At 40.8% G+C, this 23690-nt stretch overlaps 2 protein-coding genes across 5 annotated transcripts in view; both read right to left on the bottom strand.

Moving 5' to 3' along the window:
* The window catches only part of ogdhl (oxoglutarate dehydrogenase L), a 20151-nt gene extending 11288 nt beyond the window's left edge, over window positions 1-8863 (bottom strand). Inside the window, exons 1-10 of one of the 3 annotated variants that reach the window (XR_003808476.2) lie at window positions 8397-8863; window positions 7481-7722; window positions 6513-6683; window positions 5568-5670; window positions 2845-2960; window positions 2589-2743; window positions 1990-2136; window positions 1810-1900; window positions 1539-1718; window positions 1292-1420 (exon numbers count right to left, since the gene is read on the bottom strand). Coding sequence is in view for 2 of the 3 variants with exons in the window: in XM_020630948.3 (XP_020486604.2) it covers window positions 1292-1420; window positions 1539-1718; window positions 1810-1900; window positions 1990-2136; window positions 2589-2743; window positions 2845-2960; window positions 5568-5670; window positions 6513-6683; window positions 7481-7720 (1332 nt within the window). In the remaining variant the exon portion in view is untranslated. Of the gene's footprint in view, window positions 1-1291; window positions 1421-1538; window positions 1719-1809; window positions 1901-1989; window positions 2137-2588; window positions 2744-2844; window positions 2961-5567; window positions 5671-6512; window positions 6684-7480; window positions 7723-8157; window positions 8312-8396 lie in introns of those variants that run through there. The other 2 variants (XM_020630948.3, XM_065959855.1) reach the window with 2 other exon arrangements.
* Window positions 8864-11007: 2144 nt separating this feature from the next.
* parga (poly (ADP-ribose) glycohydrolase a) overlaps window positions 11008-23690 on the bottom strand; it is a 29770-nt gene continuing 17087 nt past the window's right edge. For both annotated transcript variants that reach the window (XM_020630884.3, XM_029276817.2), the window contains exons 12-18: window positions 23580-23655; window positions 21487-21634; window positions 16165-16243; window positions 15888-15996; window positions 14595-14700; window positions 13190-13318; window positions 11008-12492 (exon numbers count right to left, since the gene is read on the bottom strand). In XM_020630884.3, the coding sequence (XP_020486540.2) occupies window positions 12311-12492; window positions 13190-13318; window positions 14595-14700; window positions 15888-15996; window positions 16165-16243; window positions 21487-21634; window positions 23580-23655 (829 nt within the window). In that variant the 3' untranslated portion in view covers window positions 11008-12310. The remainder of the gene's footprint in view (window positions 12493-13189; window positions 13319-14594; window positions 14701-15887; window positions 15997-16164; window positions 16244-21486; window positions 21635-23579; window positions 23656-23690) is intronic.

A 23690-nucleotide genomic window follows, 5' to 3' on the forward strand; every position in this document is an offset into this window, starting at 1 on the left:
AGGAAAGTAGGTGGTTAGTGACTGAGATTTACAGATAGATACATGCAGTAATATGATGTACTGTATGTGCACAGAGAGAGAGAGAGAGAGAGAGAGAGAGAGAGAGCGAGAGAGCGAGAGAGCGAGAGAGAGCGAGAGAGAGAGCGAGAGAGCGAGAGAGAGCGAGAGAGAGAGAGAGAGAGAGAGAGAGAGAGAGGAGCTCAAGGTGCCAGTTCCCCCGGTAGTCTAAGCCTATAGCAGCATAACTAAGAGCTGGTCTACACCAGCACCAGCACTAACTATAAGATTTATCAAAAAGGAAAGTTTTAAGTCTATTCTTAAAAATACAGACTGTGTCTGCCTCCCGGACCCCGGCTGGAAGACGGTTCCAGAGGAGAGGAGCCCAATAACTGAAGGCTTTACCTCCCATAGTACACTTAGAGACTGTAGGTACCACCAGCGGGCCTGCACTCCGGGACCATAATGTTCTCGTGGGGCAGTACGGCACTAGTAGCTCCTTAAGATAAGATGGTGCCTGGCCATTTAGAGCTTTGTAAGTGAGAAGAAGGATCTTGAATTCTATTCTAGACTGTATAGGGAGCCAGTGCAGAGAAGCCAACACAGGAGTAATGTGGTCCCTTTTCCTAGTTCTGGTCAGTACACGAGCTGCAGCGTTCTGGACTAATTGAAGAGTCTTTAGAGACTTGCCAGAGCACCCTGACAATAGAGAGTTACAATAATCCAATCTGGAGGTAACAAATGCATGAACTAGTTTTTCTGCATCATTTTGCGACAGGATATTCCTGATCTTGGATATATTACGAAGGTCAAAAAAGGCTGTTCTTGAAATTTGCCTGATGTGAGAGCTAAAGGACATAACTTGATCAAATGGAACTCCTAGATTCCTAACAGTGGTGCTAGATGCCAGGCTGATGCCATTAAGGACAGTCAAATACCAGTCTTAAACAACTATTCCAAATGTCTTTGAATTTATAACGAGTGAAAAGACAAAAAAAAAAGTTTGACAGCTGATTTCGTTAGCTCTTCTTTTCATTGTCCTTGAAATAATTAATTTTAAAAAGTTACACAATATCATCACACAACTCCAGAGACTGGAGCTGACAAGTTATAGAGCGTTATTAACAGTTGGAGACTTGAGTCTGAAAGTAATAATGGAACTATTTATAAAAGCATGATTATTGGTATTGATGATAACAATAGTATTGTACAGTTGTAACTGTTAAAATGTCAAAATGAAATATCTGTATGAATGTATTTGATTAATCTTATAGTGGCCTGTATTCTTTAATACCTGGTTGTTGACCACCACATGGATCGTACCATATGTGGTGTAGGAGGGGAGCTCACTAAGGTGGAAAGTCTCATATACAACTCCTTGTCCAGCAAAAGCAGCATCGCCATGTATTAGGATCGACATCACCTGGAAAAATCACAACAAAGGGATTACTAAGAAGGAGTAAAGAAATCTTTCCTTTTTACAAATACAAAAAGAGAAAGAAAAGGAAAGTCCACCGTGTACCTGGTGCTGTAACTGTTACCTTCTTTCCCTGAGAGTCTCCCCTGTAGAACTGCTCGGCTTTTGCCTTGCCCTGAACCACTGGATCCACTGCCTCCAGGTGGGAGGGGTTGGCCATGAGTGACAGCGTGATGTTCTTGTCCGTCTCACGGTTAATCCTCTCGTGGTACATCCCGAGGTGGTATTTGACATCACCTGAACCCTTCAGGTGTCGAAAAAAGGTTTTGAAACACTTTATAACTTACATTTCCAAACTGCTTCTCCACACTATCATAGATTAGAAGCCCCCTTACCTCATCAGCAGACTCTAACTTGGGGTCAAACTGACAGAAGATCTGATCCAGGTCTTTACGGATCACGTTGGCCAAGACATTCAGTCGACCCCTGGAAGAGTTTTTCACAAAATCTATTTTAAATACAGAACAAGCTGTGCAAAAGAGCTTCAATGTGAGCTCATGTGTAACACACAATACCTGTGAGGCATCCCCATGATGACACTGTCAATGCCTGCAGCGCTGGACTTGTCTATGATGGTTTTAAGAGCAGGGATGAGCACTTCACAGCCCTCCAGACCAAATCGTTTCTCTGAAGACCACTTTCTAGCCAGGAAGTCCTCAAACCTAGGCATCAAAAAAGTCATGTTTATAACAGTTTCATGAAAGGTTCAAAATAGTTTTCCTACTTAGAAGGCACAACAGAAAATGATTTAAAGACCGCTATGTTGGTTTAGGGAACTTAACGTCAATATATTAGCATATTCATGTCAGTAGATGTGTTTGTGTGTGTATATATATACACATGACAACACAGGAGGCATATAAAACAAGCACAAACACATTAAGCATTCTAACAAAAGGTTGAATACTAACAGAGAGTTTGAATGGCTTGTAACATTATTTTATCGAAGATGAAAATGAGCTTACATGAATAATAGGGTGTGTATCTCTTTAAATATATGCATATTCAATAGTTTTGTTGAATTTGTTAGCCTCGCTAAAGGTATCACTCATTAAAAAGGCGGTATTGCACGATAATAAAAGTGTAGGTAGGTGGATATGTGTTCATTGCTGACCGTGTTGATCTGATCAGGCGGGCCAGTAATGTTCTTTTCTCATTATTTGTAAACTGCAGGATTCCTGGAGTCTCAAATTTCTGGCGGATCCACTGACACTGATCCACATTGTTGATGAACATGAATTCGACTCCTATGTGTCCGCAGTAGGATGTCTACAACAAGAGAGGCAATACTGTGTAAAAGTTGTGTAAATAGCTTCCCCCCCACCCCAACATTAGACACATGAATGGACACAATCATACAAACAAAGTACCTCTAGTCTGTGTATTATTTCTCTGAGAGGAAGAGTGGTGACTCCACCTCCGATGAAGGTGGTGGGGGGCAGTTGAAAGGTCCTATCTAAGTCAGACTCATCAAGGCCATAGAAACCTACAACATAAAGTGAAACACAGATTTGTGTAAGACTGTTGGAGGAGGCCTACAAAATATCCTACTGATTGCTCCTGTTGGCTTCAAAGGCGCACTTCCCTCGTGCAATTCAACAGGGCTTAAGAGAGACTGAAGCCAAATAACAAGCAGAGAAAATCCTTAGCAGCACAATAACATTTAAAACACAAAGACGTGTCTTTATGCAAGTTCCTTTCTCCTGAAATTTTGTGGAGGCAGCAGAAATCAGAGCCAAGATCAGGTCCAGTTTTATAAACATTTTCTTGTTGTTTTTTTAGGGGCCTGATTGGAGAGGTAGGAAAGTGGATCAAGTCGTAATTAGGGGAGAGAAAGAGAGTGGGGAATGACATGCGGGAAAGCGGCCACAGGTGGGACTCAAACCCGCTTTTAGGACTAAAAGGCCTCTGGGGTGTGCAAACCAGCTGTCATTGGGCGAGAGGCTGGGTACACCCTGGACTGTTCGCCAGCCAATCACAGAGCTGACATACTGTATAGAGTAGACAGACAGCCAGCCAGACCCACATTCACACCTACAGGCAATTTAGAGTCACAGATTAACCTAACGAGCATGTCTTTGGACTGTGGGAGGAAGCCACAGTGCCCGGACAGAGTTTCAAACCAGGAACTTCCTCGCTGTGAGGCAACAACGCTAACCACTGCACCACCATACAGCCCATGCCTTTACATTTCGTTGGCAGGAATTAAAGAACATAATCAAACAATTTAAAATGTAAATACGAATTAAAATGTTTATGGAACAAAAAGTTCCATAAACAACAAGTTCAAGCAACAGCTGACCCCTATGTGTTTTACGCCACATTAAATCAAACACCTTTCAGTTTTGAACTGTTAGTCAGGAAAAATGAGCAACATGAAGACGTCACCTCTTGCTCGAGGGAAGTGTGGAAACGCAATTTAAAAAACTTTAAAAACATTTTTTAGACCGAATTATTGCTGGATAGATGGGCGGAAAAATGAAAACAAAGAGATTAATTGATCCTGAAAATAATTGTTGCCTGCAGTCCAAACCGGGGCTACTCAATTTTTCAGTGACAAACACTGTGAATTTAAAATTTGATTAAGGAATAAAAGCCTTTATTGAGGGTGCCAGTAGTACTTGAGGATTTACAGCATCAGTGACGGAGGCTTAACGTTACATTTTTCATGCTGACAAAGTCTACCTGAGATGACTGGTCAGGCTCAAGAACTCAGGCAACATAAGAGGAGACATGTGCAAATCATATTAGGAACACAGCAAAGACAAATGAGGCCAAGAATAGACTCTTGTTCGATCAGCTGACCAAATAAGGGGCCACTGAGGCTGTAATTAGCTTTCATTAGGAAGCTATAGCGCTAGTGACAATACATAATATTGATGATGATAATAATGACGATATTGACAATGAGGATAGTTAGGATGGTTTCAATGCTGATAAGGACTCTAAAGAGCATCAGTCGATGTTGTTGATGATGATACATTAACTTTACTTTAAAAAGGAGAATCTGTGCTTTGCCTCTGCGCACTGCCTGTTAGCACACTTAAAGCTGTTCATTTGCACTTACTGACGTTGTTTCCTCCTCTCTAGATCCTTGTTTGTGCTGCAACTCTCTGATGTGCGTCGCTTTGGACAAAAGCATCTGCTAAATGAATAGTAGAATACATAATGCTACGCCATGTCCTGACACACACTGCTCACTGATAACAGCAACAGGAGCCGTGCCCCCGTCTCTCTCCCTCCCTCCCTCTCTCTCTCTTTACTGGCTATTACAGTAGACTTCGATCGCTTTCAGTGGCCGTCCAGCATCCCCCAACTCTCTGCCCGCTAAATGAAATGGAGAATGACAAGGAGCTCGGCCCGAGATTAATGACAGCATTAGCGTGACCAACCGAATACGGACTGGGCAGAGAAAGTGACGTGGCATTTTTGTAGTGAAATACCACTTACACTCTTGGGTCCTGTGTTATGCAAACCATAATCAGAGGTTTGTGTTTGAGGGTTTTATTGATGAATGTGTAGGTAGTGAACAAACCCTACAAAGACTAATTTCTATAGACAAACCTTCAGGTAATCCCTGTCTGGTGTGTTTATGTTTTGTGTTTAAACATGCAGTATAAATAAAGTTTTACTTACTTATAAGGGAAGAAAAAATGTCATTGAAATAAAGAGCAAGAAGTCTTTTATTATGAGGTCAATCAAGCTTTTGAAGTTAACCTGCAAATGAAAGTAATATGTTTATGTTTGATTCTTAAGCACTCAAGTATCCTGAGTTCATTAGGATTCTAATGAGTGTGTAGATGTTGTCAGCGGGTTAATTCATGTGCTTTTAGTTCAAAGTTGAAGTTTTTTTTTTACCTCTTCTGTCTAAACCTGAGAGAAAATAATTAATTTGGCCCTAATTGTGATTTTTTTAAAGAATCACCATCGTTGGGCTTTGAATATTTGCTTCATAATCGAATGGTTGATGTCACTGAGATGTATGTCCATGTTTTAGACTCAAGAAAATAACCACACAATCTTCCTCTTTTCATCATTAAGATGTTTGGCTATGGTTTCTCGATGTGTGATGAGCACAACCTGTGAGGCTTACCTAATTTATCGATGGAGGTGATCAGATCAGATGGAACGAAAGAGTCCAGGTCAGCCTCCAGGATTCCCAGAGGGTCTAACTGGGCAACATGGTGACCCCGAATCTACACAGCAACACCAATAGAGAAATAAAGACGATTAGCCAATAGAAGAGAAGGAGAGTCAGATAAAAAGAGAACACAAATGAAATAAAGAGATTCAGCGAGGGGCTGCCGTCAGGATATAAAGAACAAACAGCTTGAGATAAAGTAACAGTTTTAGGTCAAACTTTCCTCAAAAAGAGCCCCATGGGAGGGCTTTTGTGTCTTTGTAAACACGTATATATTCCCACAAGGATTGCAACAAGCTGGGAATAAAGTGACGCTTTTGCCAAATGACAGACTTTAATAAATCCCTCCGATAGTTCCTCGAATTAATACGAGGGCAAGGGGAAATGTTACCACCTGTTTCGTTCGAGTAGTCTCTTTGATATTTCCTTTTTAAAAAGCAGCTGGGGTAAGTAGGTTGGAGTTAATCTCGCAATTTGCATAACCTCATGCGGTGACAAACAAATTGTATATTCCTTTTAATACAAGGACACGAGGTGTAAACAGCTTTCAGTGCCAGTTACATCTGTTTTGGCAAGTCAAGTGGGTGTTGTTTGATGCATCTTTCACACAAATACACACAGGAACACACACACACACACACACACATCTGAGATACAAATAGTCAGCCTGTTATTGCTCGAGGTGGATGACATCTTAATTCTGTATACAGGCACTGCATTAAGATCTAAATGGATGCCCATGAGATCTGATCAATCTTTTAATTTGTAAATAACATAAATCCATATTATGCAAGATGTTATCTGGTGTGTGTCTGAGTGTGAGCTTGTCTGTGTGTGTGTGTGTGTGTGTGTGTGTGTGTGTGTTTCGCACAGCTGGGCTGGGTGAGCGCGGGGTACCTGGTAGGCTCTAATGAGAGTGTGCACAGCCAGGTGGTCCTCCACCACTTTCTGTGCCATGTCAGGTGAATGGGACAGCACTCGGCCCTGGAGCAGAGCGGAGGGCCGTCTTTCACACGCCTCGCCAGACGGACTGGTGGCCTGGATGTTCCGGAAGAACACGTCCCAAGACTGGAACACAGGGAGACAGACAGATTTAGCAGACGGGAAGCATCTCCATCACACCTTTTCCTGCAGCTTACAGGCTGCTAGGTCACGGGGGTTGACAGGACACATACACACGACCAGAATCAGCAGCTAAGGCATAGTCTATAGGAGGATTGAGCTATTCCATATGAATTCCCTAAATTGATACGCTGCACACTATTTAAATGATAGGGATAATCTTAAAGCATATTTTATTTCCCAATACTGATTCTGATACCTAGGAGTAGGTATTGACCAATGCCAAATATCCCTTATATCAGCAAATTAAAAAAAAACACATTATTGATGGAAAAACACAGATTGCTGACAGTTTACTCACTTTGACAAACGTCAAACTATCTGTTAGCATCACACTCTGTTAATGTATGTTTTTGTCACATTACATGATAAGTAAGCTACAGTATATACTATATACTTTTCGATGGCTCAAAAGTGATTGTGCCATAATTACATACACCAATTTCTGCTAATAGAATTAGAAAGCAGATATTGATTCTAGATGGATAGATAAATTGATACTTTATTGATCCCAAGGGAAAAGCAAAGCATCTAGTATCAATAGTGGCCAATATACTGTAATGTATCTGTCAACTCTTAACATAAGATCATATTAGCAATTTAACTATCACACCAACTCTGTTTCAAATTCTTCTGGACATTGATCCCTCTGAAAAATGCATTATTGGCATTAAGAAAAGAAAAAAAAAGAAACATTTTCTCCACTTTTGTGGGATGAATGTAACCTTGTTGCACACAGTTACCTCGTGTACGTTTTTATGATCCTCCAGCCAGGCAAAGTACATCTCCTCCACATAGTTGGAGCTGTTGGCCACGGCGGAGTTGGAGTTGTTGGCTACAGCAGAGAGCACAGGCGCAGGCCCGGAGGAGCAGCCTCTCCTTGGGTCAATCCAGCTCCTCCTGGCCGGCCCACGAAGCAGCCACTGACTCCCCCCAGCACGCCCGCTCCTCAGGACACCCGCTAACGCCCGAAGCTGACTCATGGCTGAAGGGATCCAAATAAACCAGAAGAGTGGAGATCAGTTAGCGCTAAATGCACAAATAATAGATATATTTTCAATGTCAATCATTTATGAATCTTATAAATCTTATAAAGCAGCGACTGAGTGTGACGTCACAATTTAATGGCTCAAACTACATTTCAGCCTCAGTTAGGCACGAGCGCACCTTGCACTTTTCGGGAAACTAGCCTATATTTACGCACGTTCGCGCAATGGATGAAATTACCTCTAAAAAACGTATATGTACGTGATATTTGATTTACGTGATCGTCAGACTAAATCTAGGCTATTCTAAAAAAAAAAACCTCTGGAGGAAAATAGGTCCACGGCATGGCCTGTTCGCTGAGTCCCTGCAGCTGCAAAAAGCGCGTAACCGCGAACAGCCTTTTATGATAGTGGTACTGCAATAACTTCCTCACCTTTAACTGCAAGATGCTTTACAGGCTCCTGAGGCTACGGCACCGACATCAATATCAAAACATTGCTTATGTCACTCTGGGTCTGTTACGCTGCCCCGGGACCAATAATCCCTCAACGTCAACATAAATCCTCATAATCTCTCCTCGTCTGCGCTCATTGTAAACGCGCGGAATCACAGGAAATAGGACAGTGCTTGAAAAATGTCAGCTAATGCATTATTTCAAGAGTTTACATTTACCTCAGGCTGCACCGCTCTTTGACTCTATTGACATCGCCGGAAGGTGTAAAGTAGTTCAGGTATCAGTGAAGGTGACACAGCAGAGGAGCGCACGCACGGCAGTGACACGCCCCCAAGCGTGTCAGGTGATGCTGCTTCTGCACAGAGAGCACCCTGCCTGCACCCAAAGGTAACAGTTATCATCAGCTAAGAGGGTACAAAACCCTAACAAGAACAAAATCACATATTTTTTGGGACAATTTTTGGAGTATGACAAAGTAAAGTAAATCTAAATATATAAATAATGAGTGTGCTTGTGTAAAGATACTTACTTTCATCCCTTCAATTCAAGCTCATGAGCTCCAGCACACACTTGTCATCCAGACAGGTCATTTTTCCCCCCCTCTCAGTAACATCACAAATATGTCTCTCCCCTCACTGTTAATTAAATGAGCCAATTAAACTTTTATAACGGCTGAACATGAGTCATTTGAGCAAGTGGTTTCAGATTGATGGGCCTCTACCTTGAGTGGGTTAAACAATAAGATAATTGGCCCTCCCTCCCTCCCTTCTCCTTGAAAGCCTCTCTCCTTTCCCCCTCTTCTCCCCGCATCAATCCCCCCCCCTCTCTCTCTCTTCCATTTCTACATTTTCATCATTCATACTTGCTGGCACAAACGAACAGCATTATTAATCACGACACACATCAAATAGAGTGAGCACAAGATTCAAAAGGAACTAACAGCTATATTTCTGAACACCAGACATTTAAAGGTTCTCTGAGGAACTTTAGGTTTGCTCGGATTTTTGACGACCACCGTGGAAAAAGTCTGACAATTTATCTCTGCTGATTTTGTCCTGCACTTGTGTAAGAAGTGTTTCTAAGACAAGAAACGTCATCGCTCTTATTTGAATTGTCTAACATGCAACTGATGAATCACATTCAAAAGACTGTGTCTGCAGCTTGCTGGTCTGACACCTGCAGCAGGAGTGACAGGCGAATATATAACTACAGTATATAGAAATAAAGAATCTTTATGCTGATTTTTTTTTTTTTTTTTTTTTGCCTTTTTAAGTCATAGAGAGGCATCAGTATCTATTTCAGTCAGTTTCATGGCCAGTTACAAGCTCCTCACAGGAACTTTACATTTGGAATTTAACCATTAAATTATGAATCAACATTATCCAAAGCATAGTAAGAAACAATAAAAGCGGATTTCCCCCCCACGACAGGAAAATATTCACTGTGCTTTAACTCAAAAAAACCACACACATTAAAGCTCCATGTTTCCTGAAATAATGTCCCTCCTGGTTTCATTATTTGCATTTGTGTTTTCTGCTGCTCTCGGGCTGACCTGGGGAACGGAAGGTCAGGCAATTATGAACTGAAATGCCATTTTGTTGTAGCGAGTTTGCAGCCTGACAAAGATGGAGTGAAGACCAGCTGCTTTCTGGCGTTTTATTAATAGTGTTCATCGATGAATAGACCTGTGCTGCTGGGTGACATTGCGGGGCTTGGCGATAAATTACATCCTGTTTAGAATAATCACACCACAGGACAGTTCAAAACCGGACCAGTTGTTTAGCGTTTGTGTGAAGGGAAATTGAACAAGTGACAATTCTCTAACCTCATGCTGAAATATGAATCAAAGCCAAGTATGCCATCATTTCCCAAAAGCATTGTTTTTAATCCAGCCAATATTCAGCATCAAAACTATGACTTCATCCAGGAGGAAACTGGAAAATAAAGTTCATGTCCAGTTGACCGACACTAACGTCAGCCATCAACAGTTACGGTCTGCTAAACCAAATTAACTTTGCTCTGAGCTCGGCATTGGCCAGATGAGCAGCGGCCTCGTGTACAAAGAGGGAGAGAGGCAGATAATGTGTAATCCACTTACCATAGCCAAGCCTACACACCATTTATGGAAGTCTACGTCATGAGGTTATTTAGGAAGCTTAATTTATCTAATAAAGCATGTTTGGAGGCAGAATCAAATTTGTCTGAGAGCCCTTGGTGCATGTGCTATAACAAAAATCTATCACATTTGGGTTGATTGAATAATGTATGATTTCAGGGAATTAAGTGACAGATCTGCAGGGAAAAAGCTCAGTTTCAAACACGTGTATGGGTTCTCTCGAAGTGAAGGCAGTCGGAAAATTGAATATCTGTTATTTTTAAGAAATTAAAGAACATCTGGCATGATAAACTAAAAAATAGAAACATATTTTCATGATGGTACTAATGGAAGTTAGTTAAAGCTCCTGTATGGAGTTTTTAGCTGGTGATGAAACAGACTGAAATGAAGTACTGATGACTCTTCATGAGCTACACAAGCAAACGAGACCATCTTCATAAAGGTCGACTCTTTCTATGAAGTTAGTTTAAGTTTAAAAAATTGCCATGAGGTATAGGTGGTAGTCAAATTAACTTTACCCTGCAGACACATCCTTTCTTTTAAATTTTTCAATGCAAATATTCTCATTGATGGATGCATTTGTATGTTTACACAGCAGGATACACTTTTTTATGGTCAGAAAACACTGCTGAAACTGGTAAAGGACAAACTCTGCAGAGAGAAGAGTTACCTCTTTGTCCACAGGGGGCACCATAAACAACACAAACCAAAAGTTCCTCAAAGAAGCTTTAATGTTTTCTGTATTAATTTTAATTCCTATAAATGTAGCTCCTGTCTCCAATATTTTATTGACGTGTTATTTTGTTAGCAATATAATTTTGGTAGCTTACATTTTTGGTTAACATTGAAATGTGTGAGTTAAATGAAGAACGGCTTTCCAACAAATGAATAGTTTCTTGTTAAATTGATTCGCTAAGCTTTTGATTGTTTTGCACTGAAATCAAGTAAATGTTAATCTAATTGATTTGAGCAGAGAAATACAAATTTAACAGGATATAGTTTAATTATGAAATTATAATAAAAAGAGTACAACCAAAAACTACCAAAGTTCATTAATATGTAATACATTTACAGCTTTATATCTACCTAGGAACCCTTTATTAAATAGTCCCCAGAAATCAGAAAATAGCAGTAAATCATAAAAACAAAATCACATCCCCAAAGTTCATGTTGAGTCCAAACATTAAGAAAAATAAGATTTGCGTGCAATTCTTTCATATTTGCGCCCCCCCCACCTTTTTATTTGCATACAGTAGCAATACTGTGCTAAATGCTGAATAAATAGAAAATCATAACTGAGAAAAGTATTAATGGTCTAAGATGAACATTACCAAACATTTTCTTCTTTCTCTTTCATCTGAAATGACTCTCATAATATTTACCATTTTATTGATATTTATAATAAGCCTCAAGGACAATATGTGTGTGTTGAGCATTGACGTCCTAAAAGCAATAAAAAGAGCAGCAGGTATATGTAGAATATTTGATAAATAAATTTTACCCATGCATAGTCTAGTATGGCATCTCATCATCACGCTGCATTCAGGAACCTCATCGCAGCCTGGGTTTGGAAAATAGAGAAGACTCATCCCAAAAAAAGAAGCATGTGAGGATTATCATGTCCTGGAGTATGACTAAGGAAACATTTCATGCATATGATGAACATTTGGCCATATATGTGTAATCAGGATGCAAAAATAAAAACAAATTCAACATCACATTTAGACTAAGAAAGGCCTGACAGCAACCAGGATTTACTATTGCTATGAGTCTCCGAAACAGCTCACCCTTATTTGGTGACATACTACAAGGCTCCTATATTACCACCGATAAGAAAGGCAAAACTGTGTTTTGGTAGTTTGTGTGTTGGGGTCACAAAATTAAAGGGAGAAATGTGTGAGAGAGAAAAAAGTGATTGTAAGAAACAAGGCTGAGAGCACATTGAGGTGTCGGAACCTGGAGTCTCTTTGACAGGTGGAGACGGGGAGGGAGGTTAAGTCATAGCTCTATGAAGCGTTAATGAGAGTCTGAAGTCGCGGGGGACATCCCAGAATCCTTAGCAGAGTCCAGGGCATCTGCTGTAGCAGGGGAAGAGACGTTCTTGTAGATGAAATGGTAGAGGCTGACATCAGGGCGAGTCGTGCGGCAATTCTTACACTCCAGACTGGCGTACTGGTTCAAAAGGGTGTACAGCCTCCCTGTGGAGAGGAAAGGAGGGCAGTGAAGACAGAGAGAGAGGGGGGGAGGGGGATGGTGCAAAGGGTTAAGACAGGGAAGAAATATGGAGGAAGATAAAACAGGATTTGAGAGATACAGAAAAAAAAGGACGAAGAGTCAAGAACAAGCACTACAAACTGAAACTGTGAGAGAACATAACAAAAACAAAGAAAAATGAAAGTCTATTCCAGCTAGTTTATAAATCACATGCACATACACGCGCACACAGGCCGTGAGCTTTTTCTCTTTAGCTCCACTTTAGGAAATGGATGGCTGGAGGGGAATTTCTCTGAAAGGCTTCAATAAATGTCAGCAGAAGAAAAATGAAAGGAGGGGGAGGGGAGAGGCCGGGGTCAGCTCAGGCAGTAATCCACTCTGCTGCTGAGACTGAATGGATGGGCGGAGGAGCGGAGATGGCCCATAAGGTGGTATAACTTAACATTGCAGAGGTCTACGTTCTGTTATTTATATGTATACTGTCCCTTTAATTACGCCAACAAGGACAACCTCCAAGTGTTTTAGGAGCCTCGAGAGGCCCACGGTGCTGATATCATCACCATGACTGTTTATTGTTTAATTCACATTACGAGCTGAACAGCCACAGGATAGCTACTGTGTGATTCTGGTCTGGAAGGATAGTCTAAAATAATACTTGTTTTATTTGTATGCGAGTCTTACCGACGGTGACGTGTCTCTCGGTGAGGAAAGTGTGCATTTTGTGGACCTCTTTCATCAGCTCAGCATCTCCAAACGTGAAATATGCAACATCTCTCCCCGCCTCTGCTGCCGCCATCAACTGAATCAGAGCTGGAAAAAAAGAAAAGGAGAAATCCAGTCAACAATAACTTCAGTATTAGCTTTGTATGCTTCCCTCGGTTTCAGAATGAAACCATGAATGTGTAATTGACCTCATGAAATACGAGAAAACAACAGTAGGAAACAGAGTAGTGGAAGCTGGATAACATACGACTGGCAGGCAGAAAATAACACAAATGACGGGAGCAATTTGTATCAGAGGAGTAAATAATCCACCGCTGGTAGCATAGCCTCCTCAATCTTTTAGCCCTTGCACATTAAGGTCTTAAAGCTCTTAAATATTTAACATAACGGATATTGATTCCAGATTAATAAACACAGAAAACCATCATGTGCAAAAAGGGTCCGCAATGTTTACGACAACAAAACAGCTCAGTCTAAACACCACCTCTTCAAGCCACTCTGATCTGTCATATAGAACACACTTATTGCCTTCTAAAAATAACAGCTTTGATAATTCTAGAGGGGGCGGAGTAGCGGGGGTCCCCGGAAGCTAATATCTTTGGGGACTTCGTCAACTTCAGAGGATCTATTCAAAGCACTGGCGTGGGAATAAAACAGCTATATGTCGAAATTAAAATGTAAACAAACACATTCATGTAACTTAAATCTTATTTACACTCATAATGCAGACAGGAGCTGTGGCTTTTAACACAACACAGACTCCATTAGTGCGGGTGTAACTGGTAGTATGATGATAATTGAAGTTCATGAAAATGTGTAAAAACAACAACAACTGGTCCTTATTACCAGCATGACGTACTGGAGGGGACAGTAAGGTAAGTATACTCATGAAGAGGGATGTTGTGTAAGTCCACAGAGACCTGCATCAGCCTGGATTTATAGTGTCCCCTTCCCTGTAATCAATTGCCCCTTTAATGGAAAAACATAAATGTGTGTCAGCTGATCAATAAAGGGAGGGAAGGGCCGGGTGAGTGACACCCTGGGAGAGCTGCTAATTGACCAGAGAGGTTTGAGAGAGAGTGGCAGACTGTGTCTTACTGTGCGCAGAAACGCTAGAAGTCTAAGAAATACATGGCAGATGAATGAGTGTTTCTATCTCGGCTACTGATATTTCCATCCTGCTTGGCGGTCCAGAGTTTAAATTTCATTCAAGCAGTACTTTCTGTCTGCTACTTTTTATCAGTAGAACCATTTCATCTCTCATGCATGAAAAACTATGTAATGACTCATATTTCTTTGTTTGTGTACAATCAATCTAGTCCCAATCATTTGGATCCATGTTATGTAATTGAAGCGATGATACCTTTGAGCCGTGTGTCTCCTCCAAATGCTCCACATCCCCAGTTGCCTGTTGCCACTGCAGAGAGGTGCTTTCTGTTTGTGGTGTTTCTGAAGAATCCACAGTATGCCTGGAATAAATGCAAAAAGAGTAAGAGAAGAAAAATGAATTCATAAAATGTACAAATAAATAGACTGTGCAGAATGGAAATATGTAATTTTGTTTGCAGTCTTGTGAGCTGCTTGTGGAGTTGACTTTTAAAGACATATTAAACAAAGTTGATATTTAAACCCTGGTTCAACATCCATGGTGTTACACAGTTACACATTACCTAGCTCTGCAACAGTGAGGGAATTATCTACATGGTTAAAAAAAAATAAATCAACTGCAACATTGTCTCTATTTATATAACAAGAAATTAAACTTTTACATTGATTAATGAGGACAGAAAACCCACATTGAAAGTAAAAGTTCCAGCAGAGATGACAAAACTTTAACAAACAACAGTGCTGTCCAAAAGTCACAACACTTGGATGGATTGATCTGTGACGCTTTATAACAAGACAACCAGAAGTTCATAATGTCTCATCCGGCCATTCTGTTGATCTGTTCTACTTTTATCATGCAAGTGATGATGCTAGGAGTATGGGAAAGATTCTGTTGATTACGATTACAGTGCTGCCATACAATTAGTGTAATCTAATTTTTCTCTGCATATCAAATATAATGTTAATTTACTTACAAAAGCTGGGCCTTGAACAAATGTAGTTGGTGACCCCTTCCATAAAGCATAATGTATACTTGAAGGCTTTATATGTGATTTTTCACACATAAATATAATAGAAATCAAGTATATCCTCTGAAAATAACTCTGTGAGTAATGACTGCTACAATGGGTGTAACACCCGAGTCCCACTGTCTGTGATGTTTTCCGAGTTTTCCCGAGTCATATCTTCAGTTTGTTTACATCGCCGGGACAGCCGGCTGACTCCTCCCCTCGCGAATAAAAGTTGTTTAGTTGAGGGACTAGAGAAAAGAAGAATAACATACTGTACTCACTGCTTAACTGTGTTTCTAGATCACGCTTATTTCGAGTAAATTTACATGCAGTCTGAAGATACCAGCATAATAAAGATCTCTAGCATTAGCATGCTAACCCACAATGCACCGCGAGTTGTTTTGGTTTCATGCTGGTGCTCAAGGGCGACATCTGCTGGATCAAAAAAAAAAATCGCATATAAAGCCTTTAACTATACTGTAAAGCATCTGTTTGAGTACAGTAATACTAAACCTGACTTGGATACTCCTCTCTCTCACCTTGTTGAGTTCTCTTGTCATCTTCTCAGGGAGAAACTGCTCCAGGAAGTGCCTGAATTTAAGAGCATCGATGGCCACGATTTCTGTACATTTTCTCTGCCAGTCATCCCTGATAGAGGACGGAAAACAATCAGAGTGACAGAACTCACAGTGCAAAGAAAAGATCCTCCCATCTTCGCCCAAAACGTTTTATTTTATTTTATGTGTGTCATAATTTTGGCAATACATCAATAAAAACAAAAAAAAATGTTCAAACAGTATCGTGTTATACAATTACCTGGGAATCTCATCCTTGCAGCTTTCCTTCCATTTGTAACTCTCAGCATAGCCAGAATATTTACTGTACTGTTCTGTGCCTGCAGGGCGAGAAAGAAAGTCAAGAAAGATGAAATGACATTACTCAGTATTCAGCAGTCAGAGCACAGAGCGGGTCTAAATCGGTTTCAGCGCCTTGTTTCTCAAATCAAATTTAGTGCTTTCTATGCTCCCCATGTGGGTACACAGTATCAACTTGTATTGGATTGTCATAAATAAAGGCCATTGATTTAATAAGTAATCCGCTTTGGGGTTTGAAATGAAAAGCTTTCAGTCGTAATGGGAAGAAACTGTTGGAACAGAGGACGCTAACCTTGGCCACATTTGCAAAAGGATTGTTAAACATGAAATATCACCATACCACTCACGAACTGAGAGGGTGACACACTTTTGTTACCGAGACTTTGAAGGATTGTTAATGTGTACGAGAATGTGCTCAGGGTTAGAGCTAAAAAAAAAAAAAAAAAAAAATCATCATTCGTCATTACAAATACAGCCACACTCACTTCTGAATATGATGCCTATTAACGGCTCCATACATTATGCATTTGAGGAAGTCAGATTGGTGCTTCAATGAAAAGGAGTTAAACATGTCATTAACATAGTCTTTGAAGTTCTAATGTAATGTATGTACATGTAGAGTTACATGTGCTATTTATGGAGTGAATTAATTTTATATTTAAGAAACTGGTAAATAAAAGAAAGCATTTTAAAAGAGATGCTTAATGTGTTTTAAAGAGATGTATCTTTGTAAAATCTGCTTTTATAGTCCCGTAACTAAGGTCGTCAAAATTTGGGATACTTTGATATCTTGAGATACCACATGTTCTAAAATGATACCACTGATCAATGATCAATGTTATTGGAAAGTACAAAAGCTTTAAAAAAAACAAAGCTTCAGATTGAAAAATACAGCACTATTGAAATTACCCAAATACTTTACCACCGTTTCTACAGTGTGCAGAAGTTTACCTGCATTTTTTTTTTTTGTGATTTTAAAGAATTCTCTCTGCAGTTGGTGCCTTGGACTTGTTTTTTGTTGCTGTGGTATTGAAACAGCTAGTGTACTACTATCATTAAATTTTTACTAGCATTTTATTCAAGGTTTAAAAACCTGGTATCATGACAACCCTACTTGTAACTGACTTCATTAAAGGAAGAATGTGTGACTTTGTGATCCAGTAGATGTCACCCTTGAGCACCAGCATTAAACCAAAACAAAATGCTGTTTGGCGACGCCTGCGCTCTCCTCCAGCAGCACACCTCCAACCCTTCGCGTTTGCACAAAAAAAATTATGAATAAGAACACACCATAATTAAGCAACAGTACATGCAAGAAGCGGACAAAGTCGTCCTTTGCTCGAGCTGCGATTACTGGTGTCCTGCATTGCTGTGTTAGCAGGCTAATGTTAGCACACTTAAATTAGCCCAGAGCTTCACATTGCACATAAATTGACACGGAATGACCAGGATCTAAAGACACTTGTGTGACATCCAAACAAGCAGTGAGTAGGCTGTGTTCTTTTTTCATTTGTCTAGTCCTCGACTAAAACAGCTTTATACGAAAGGCCGTCCCGTCAATGTAAACATGAAGTAAACACGACCCGACAATAGTACAGGACTAGGGCTTGTCACTCGTTGTAGATAGTCATGACTCAGGGAGACATTTACACATGATATACTTGATTTCTGCTAAATTTATTTGTAAAATGTTGCACATTCGTCCTTAAAAGTTTGACCATTATTGCCAATGAAAAACAAACTTGAAGTCCAATCATATATAATAACATATTTTTTAACCCCGTCTTTGACAATCTATGGCTCAAGTGGCCTTAGCTGAATGGAGGACATAACCCAACAACGACAGGACAAGAGATGTCTGCTTCCACGAGAGTAAAGCCTTGGCAGAGCAAACAAACGGACATTCTTGAATCATTGTCCAGTCAGTCAAATCAGGTTCTCTCTATGACACGAGCGACTCCTGACGACAAACATCATGCTACCCATATCGCTTCCTCCATCAAGAGCTGTCCTCCTCCTCCTTCACTTTGATCCTATTTATTACTGCAACTAACCATGACAGCTTCCTGGCATCCAGACTTCCATCACTTGATTACATTGTGGCCCTCTACCTTCCGATCTGAAAACGCCTACGGATAAAAACTGAGGTAGCCTGTAAGGTACCAAAGCACTGTAGGGATCACAGTTAGAAAGACACTGAAGACGAAGAAATATGATTTACCAAACAGACGAGAAAAAACAAAGACAGAAGAGAAAGGGATGTAAAAAGCCTCGGAAACGAGACATGACGTAAAGAGGAAACGCTGCAATCGTGCGAGGAATATTGTGCAAGTATCTAATGAATCTGTGGCGTAGATGGTCCATTCCATTAGTGGAGCAATGACCTTAGTTGGGCTATAAATTCCTTTCTGTCTAAATGTAATAAAGTTAAGTGAAGAGGAGGAGGAGGAGGAGGAGGGAAAGGAGGGAGGCTGAGTGATGGGAGGCAGGGAGGGGGGACGATGAGTAACCACTGAAGGTGACTTGGAAGAGACGGGAGATCCAAAGAAGACGACATGGCGCCATGCAGAACAGATAATGCTTGGCTTTCTGAGCAGGAGGGTACTAAACGAGATAGAAGTTGATTGGCTGAATGTTTAACATCGACTGAATAGAACAAGGTAATCTTGGGTGTGTTTAGTGGTATTACCAATATTTGTGGGGTCCTCTGGCACTAATTAGGCTCTAGATTTTATACTGCAGCTATTTTAACTTTAAAATGAGAGCTAGACGGGTAAATTCTGTTTATATCCTGTGAGCCACGAAAGGGTGGGATGGTCATGCATGTAATGAAGCTGCTTCATACTCATCAAGTCCACTTGCACATAGCTTTAAAATAAAGGCACAAAACTACTGAAGTGTCAGCCTTTGTCACTTTGTCTGCCATCTTTGATATCATCATGTCCTCCCGAGACCCCCCCCCCTCCCTCCCACTTGACAGGGAAAACCTCATGCTGTGAGAGACATGTGTGATTAAGCAACAGTCAGGGATATTTGGGGTGGATTGTCTGAAATTCTCTAGACAATGATCACGAGTGCATGTGTCAAAACAGCTTAGCGCTTATCAGACTTTGCAAATTATTAATGAGTTTGTCCATGTTTCTCTCACGCACAAGTTCAAAGAGCGCTACACAAACAAAATCAATCAAGTGCAGATATTTGGGAGCACCATTTATATCTGAGTTTCTGCACGCACAGCAGAGTTGTAATAAATGCCTTCACGTCAAACAGATGGAATTATCAAAGCAGTAAATCGTGTTTCTTGTGTCGTCTAAGCTAAATGTGAAGGCTTCACAAATGTCCCGTTGATCCAGGATATCATATTACATACCTTTCCCCCCCAAGGTAACAAGATAAAAGGGGTAATAGAACAAAGATGTCTAATCAATCAATTAGGGCCATTTTAAAGCGGTGTAAGGGGACCATAAGATAAAACTTCATCTACTACAAAAACCTAACCCTTACACAATTTTTTCATTTTAATTCTCAAATGCTACTTTGTTATTTTCCCCCTTTTTTGGTAGTAATTCACCAGAGGCTGACGGCATTATGCACGTGCCTCTATGCTTTAATCCTTGCTTGCCCTTTCTTTGACCGCTGGTGGGCGAGGTGCAGCTGTGAGGCAGGACAGAAATGTGGGATGTCCAGAAGAGGAGGAGGGTGAGTAAGCCGGACGCTTAGACAGGTTGACCGACGCAGAGTGAGTTGGAGGTTGAAAAATAAAGCAATTCTGCTGGAGATAAATGAAGGATAGCTGGGCTGTCCCGAGGGAATCGATGCAATGGATTTACCTTCGGAAAGAATGGAAGGACCAGGGAAAAATGAACAGAGCCCAATAAGCACGCAGGGCTCAATACAGTGAAGAAATTAACTCGGAGAAAAAGTCGACGGTAGTTCAGCCAATTTAACGTGTGCAATAACAAAAAGGTATGGGAGATACACCAAAATGTCAGGTTCCTATACTGGGAAAAAAACAACTACATTAAGGGCAAAATCAAGCAATAAATGTCCAACACACTCAATGGCATTAAGGAGTTTTTAGAGTGAGACATGCATTGGTGTATGAAACACTATTCACCAATGGGCCTGTGTGTGTGACATACAATCTACCGATGTATCGGTGTATCAAGCATGACATCTCGGACTTCTTTAACCCACCCCAACACCTCAATTGCCTCCTTTGGATCTTTAAGTGCTTCCAGTTCAAGTGGGATATGTAATCCTTCTAGAGTGCTGTGTGTTGCTTCTCGAGTCCACTGCAAGTGAGTAAGTGTGAGACCCGACACTCCATGAGGCAAAAATGATTCCTTTCACTGGTACGTACAATCCCCGCCTGTTTCTGTCACTGTTCAATATGAACAACCCATCTGTCTCATACCCAAATGTGGAAGCACTGTGTGCTCGTAGTTCCAACAAAACACTTTGACTACATCATTGGCAAAAAGCAAGAAGGCAGAGGTGAGGTCACAAAAGCAGAAACTCCACTTCTCAGCTACACACACAGATACTGTCCCCGAAAATTACAAAAAGAACTGTTGATTACTGACAACTTTTACAGCCGAGGGGGTGCTGAGCATTTTGATACCAACATATTTTTGTTCTGTGAACTCATCCAATGCTTTTTTAACTACTTCTGTTAGGCGTAAAGGTCCTTCATTGCATATTCCATTACATTTGATTCAACTCTTCAGGGTTTCTTGAAGTTCTTGACTTAACTTTGTATGTTTTTGATTGTTCATTGGTTATTTAATTACTCTACTAAATGCTTTATGTTGATAGTAAACGACTTGGCAAATCTGACCCGACACTTCCACATTTTATTGGGGCATTACATTTTTGCTTCAATTAACAAATAATTTTTAAAACTAACATAAAGGGAAACTGATCTATTTGAGAACTCAAAGGCATTCTAGAGGCTTGTTATTTTCTTTTTAAGAGTTATTTTGGGGCTTTTTAGGCCTTCATTGTATCGTTAGGCACTGGACAGAGCAGGAAATCAGCGAGCGAGAGAGAGAGAGAGAGAGAGAGAGAGAGTGGGGAATGACATGTGGAAAAGGAGCCATTGGTCGGAGTTGCAACCGGGCTGCACGACCGGAGGACCACAGCCTCCATACACAGGGCAAGCGCACTAACCACTACACTACAGGCGCCCCCTATAGGCTCATTTATAAGTGTCATCTAATGCATAATCTGAAGGCTGAAAGTGTTATGTGCGTCTTCGTACCTGTGATGATGAGGCATTCATTGTATTCCAAAGCTTCAGTAAAGAGGCGAGAGACGATAAGTTCGGGGTTGATGATGAACCTGATCTCTTCCTGGACCAGTCCATGTCCCGTTACTCCTCCTCCTACAAACCTGTTTGCAAAGTCCACCTTGTGAAATAAAAGACAAAAAGACTTTTATAACACCTTTGTTCGCAAACATTATTTAATCATCCAACTGGACCCAAACAAGTGCTGTTCAAGAAACAATGAAACAAACTGAACTCTGTATTCATAAAATAAACATATTTAATTCAATGACACTAAACAAAATCCCATTGCTCCGTACATTCAAAGCAATAAGAAGAAGGCTCTATAATTCCTGTTATTTGAACAAATGACTTTTAGTGACTCCGTATTAACTGTCACCCTATCTGCTCATTCAACACAGATAAATATCACAGAGTTACTGCCCTATTTCCTGCTTGGAAATAATCTAATCAGGAAAGAATATCAAAACAATTCGAGAATACAATCTGAACAGATGAAGCTACAACATGTTGTTGCTATTGTTAGAAATACAAACTCTGCATGCATGTGGCAGTAGATGTTAGAGAGGTATCGAGGGAAATGATGGATCCTCAGAAGTGACAGCCAGTGCAGAAAAAAAACATCTTTACCATCTCAGCTTTTCCCTACATTATCACCTTTTTTTAATTAAAGATCTATGATACGATATGCTTTATTGTCCCTTTGGGGGAAATTTGCTTTGAACTCCATTGCTGCTAGGATCTAGTCTTGTACCAGGACAAGACAATGAATCCAAATGTCTGAGTCAATCCTGTTAAGTGTCCCAAAACACCACCATGAGGCTGACATAAGGGAGTAAGAAAAATGTGAAATTATTATGGACCGATTATCTTTCAAAACTAACGACAACGCCATCAGCCTAAACTTTTTCTGCTTATTAGCAGATATTAGCCGACCAGCAGCTTCAGTTTGGTGGTTAGCATAATAAACTTTAAACCTGGCCCAACATCCGGATTCCACCATATTTGTTTAGAACATTTTGATAAAAGACTTGCACTTGGCTGTAAACTTGAAGCAGTGTCTTAAAGTTGACTGAATGTTACATTGAAAAAAGGGACAGGGATGCAAAGCCAAAAATATTTATGAGCTCAGTGAAGAAATATTTTGATGTGATGCCATTGAAGCCCACTCCTTGTTTTTATAGCACGGATAAGAGGACAGCCCATTCAATCACAGTGCTACTCTTTAAACAGGCTGTCAGGGGTGAAGGTTCTGCTCACTGGCCCAAAGCTACGTCAAATCGTGTGACAGTCAGAGTGTTTGTCTGAGCATGTGTGTACGTTTCCTAACCAGTTGCTCAGCTCCTCACCTCCCTCTCTGGTTCACCCCCTAACCCCACCCCCCCTTCACCCTTCAATCTCACCTCCTGACAGAATGACAGCCCACTCTGCCCTATCGAAAGTCAACACAAGAGCCAATGCCTGGCCTGCTGAGGTAGCTATCAATCTGCCTGCAGGACTCCTGGCCCACTTGGGTCGCCCCAGTGAGAGGGCTCACCCTCGTCCTCTTTTCCTCCGTGCGCCTCTTTCTCCCTGAACCCCCACCCCCTGGGTCTTCTCCTCCACCCATGCCTCTCTGAGCTACTCAAGCATATACATCAGCTGTCATCCAGAGTAAAATATGCAAGAGAAATCCCGGGGCACCGAGGGGAGCAGGGAGATGGTGTGAATCAATGCAGACATAGAACCAATGTCCTTCACTGGTATGCACAAAAATTATACATGAGATTTTTTGATTTTCTGCAGGTAGTGGGAAAGTATTCAGAAAAGCAGAGAGTCTCTCTGACTTTTCAAAGAAAGCACAGTAATGGTCAGCGTCATGCTGGTCTGGCCTGACCAAAGCAACAAGTACAAGAAAAAGTCATGCTACATCAAATATGCCTACTGAAACCAACAGTTGGACACTTAACTTTCAGGCAAACATGGAAATGATCTTTTAGGGCCACGGGTAGGCAGATTTATTTTTAATCACCCACGTTTTTAGATAATCTGTTACACTTGATACAAAACTGTCAAGGAATTCCTACCTGCAGCATCCCATATCCATCATCCTCAATGGTTCCCTTACAGGTGATGTGTAGGCGCGTTAGCTGAGTCTGGGATCTTGACAAACAAATAGTAGCAAAATACTGTTATTC

Source organism: Labrus bergylta, chromosome 10, assembly GCF_963930695.1.
Source record: "Labrus bergylta chromosome 10, fLabBer1.1, whole genome shotgun sequence".
NCBI classification, from domain to species: domain Eukaryota; kingdom Metazoa; phylum Chordata; class Actinopteri; order Labriformes; family Labridae; genus Labrus; species Labrus bergylta.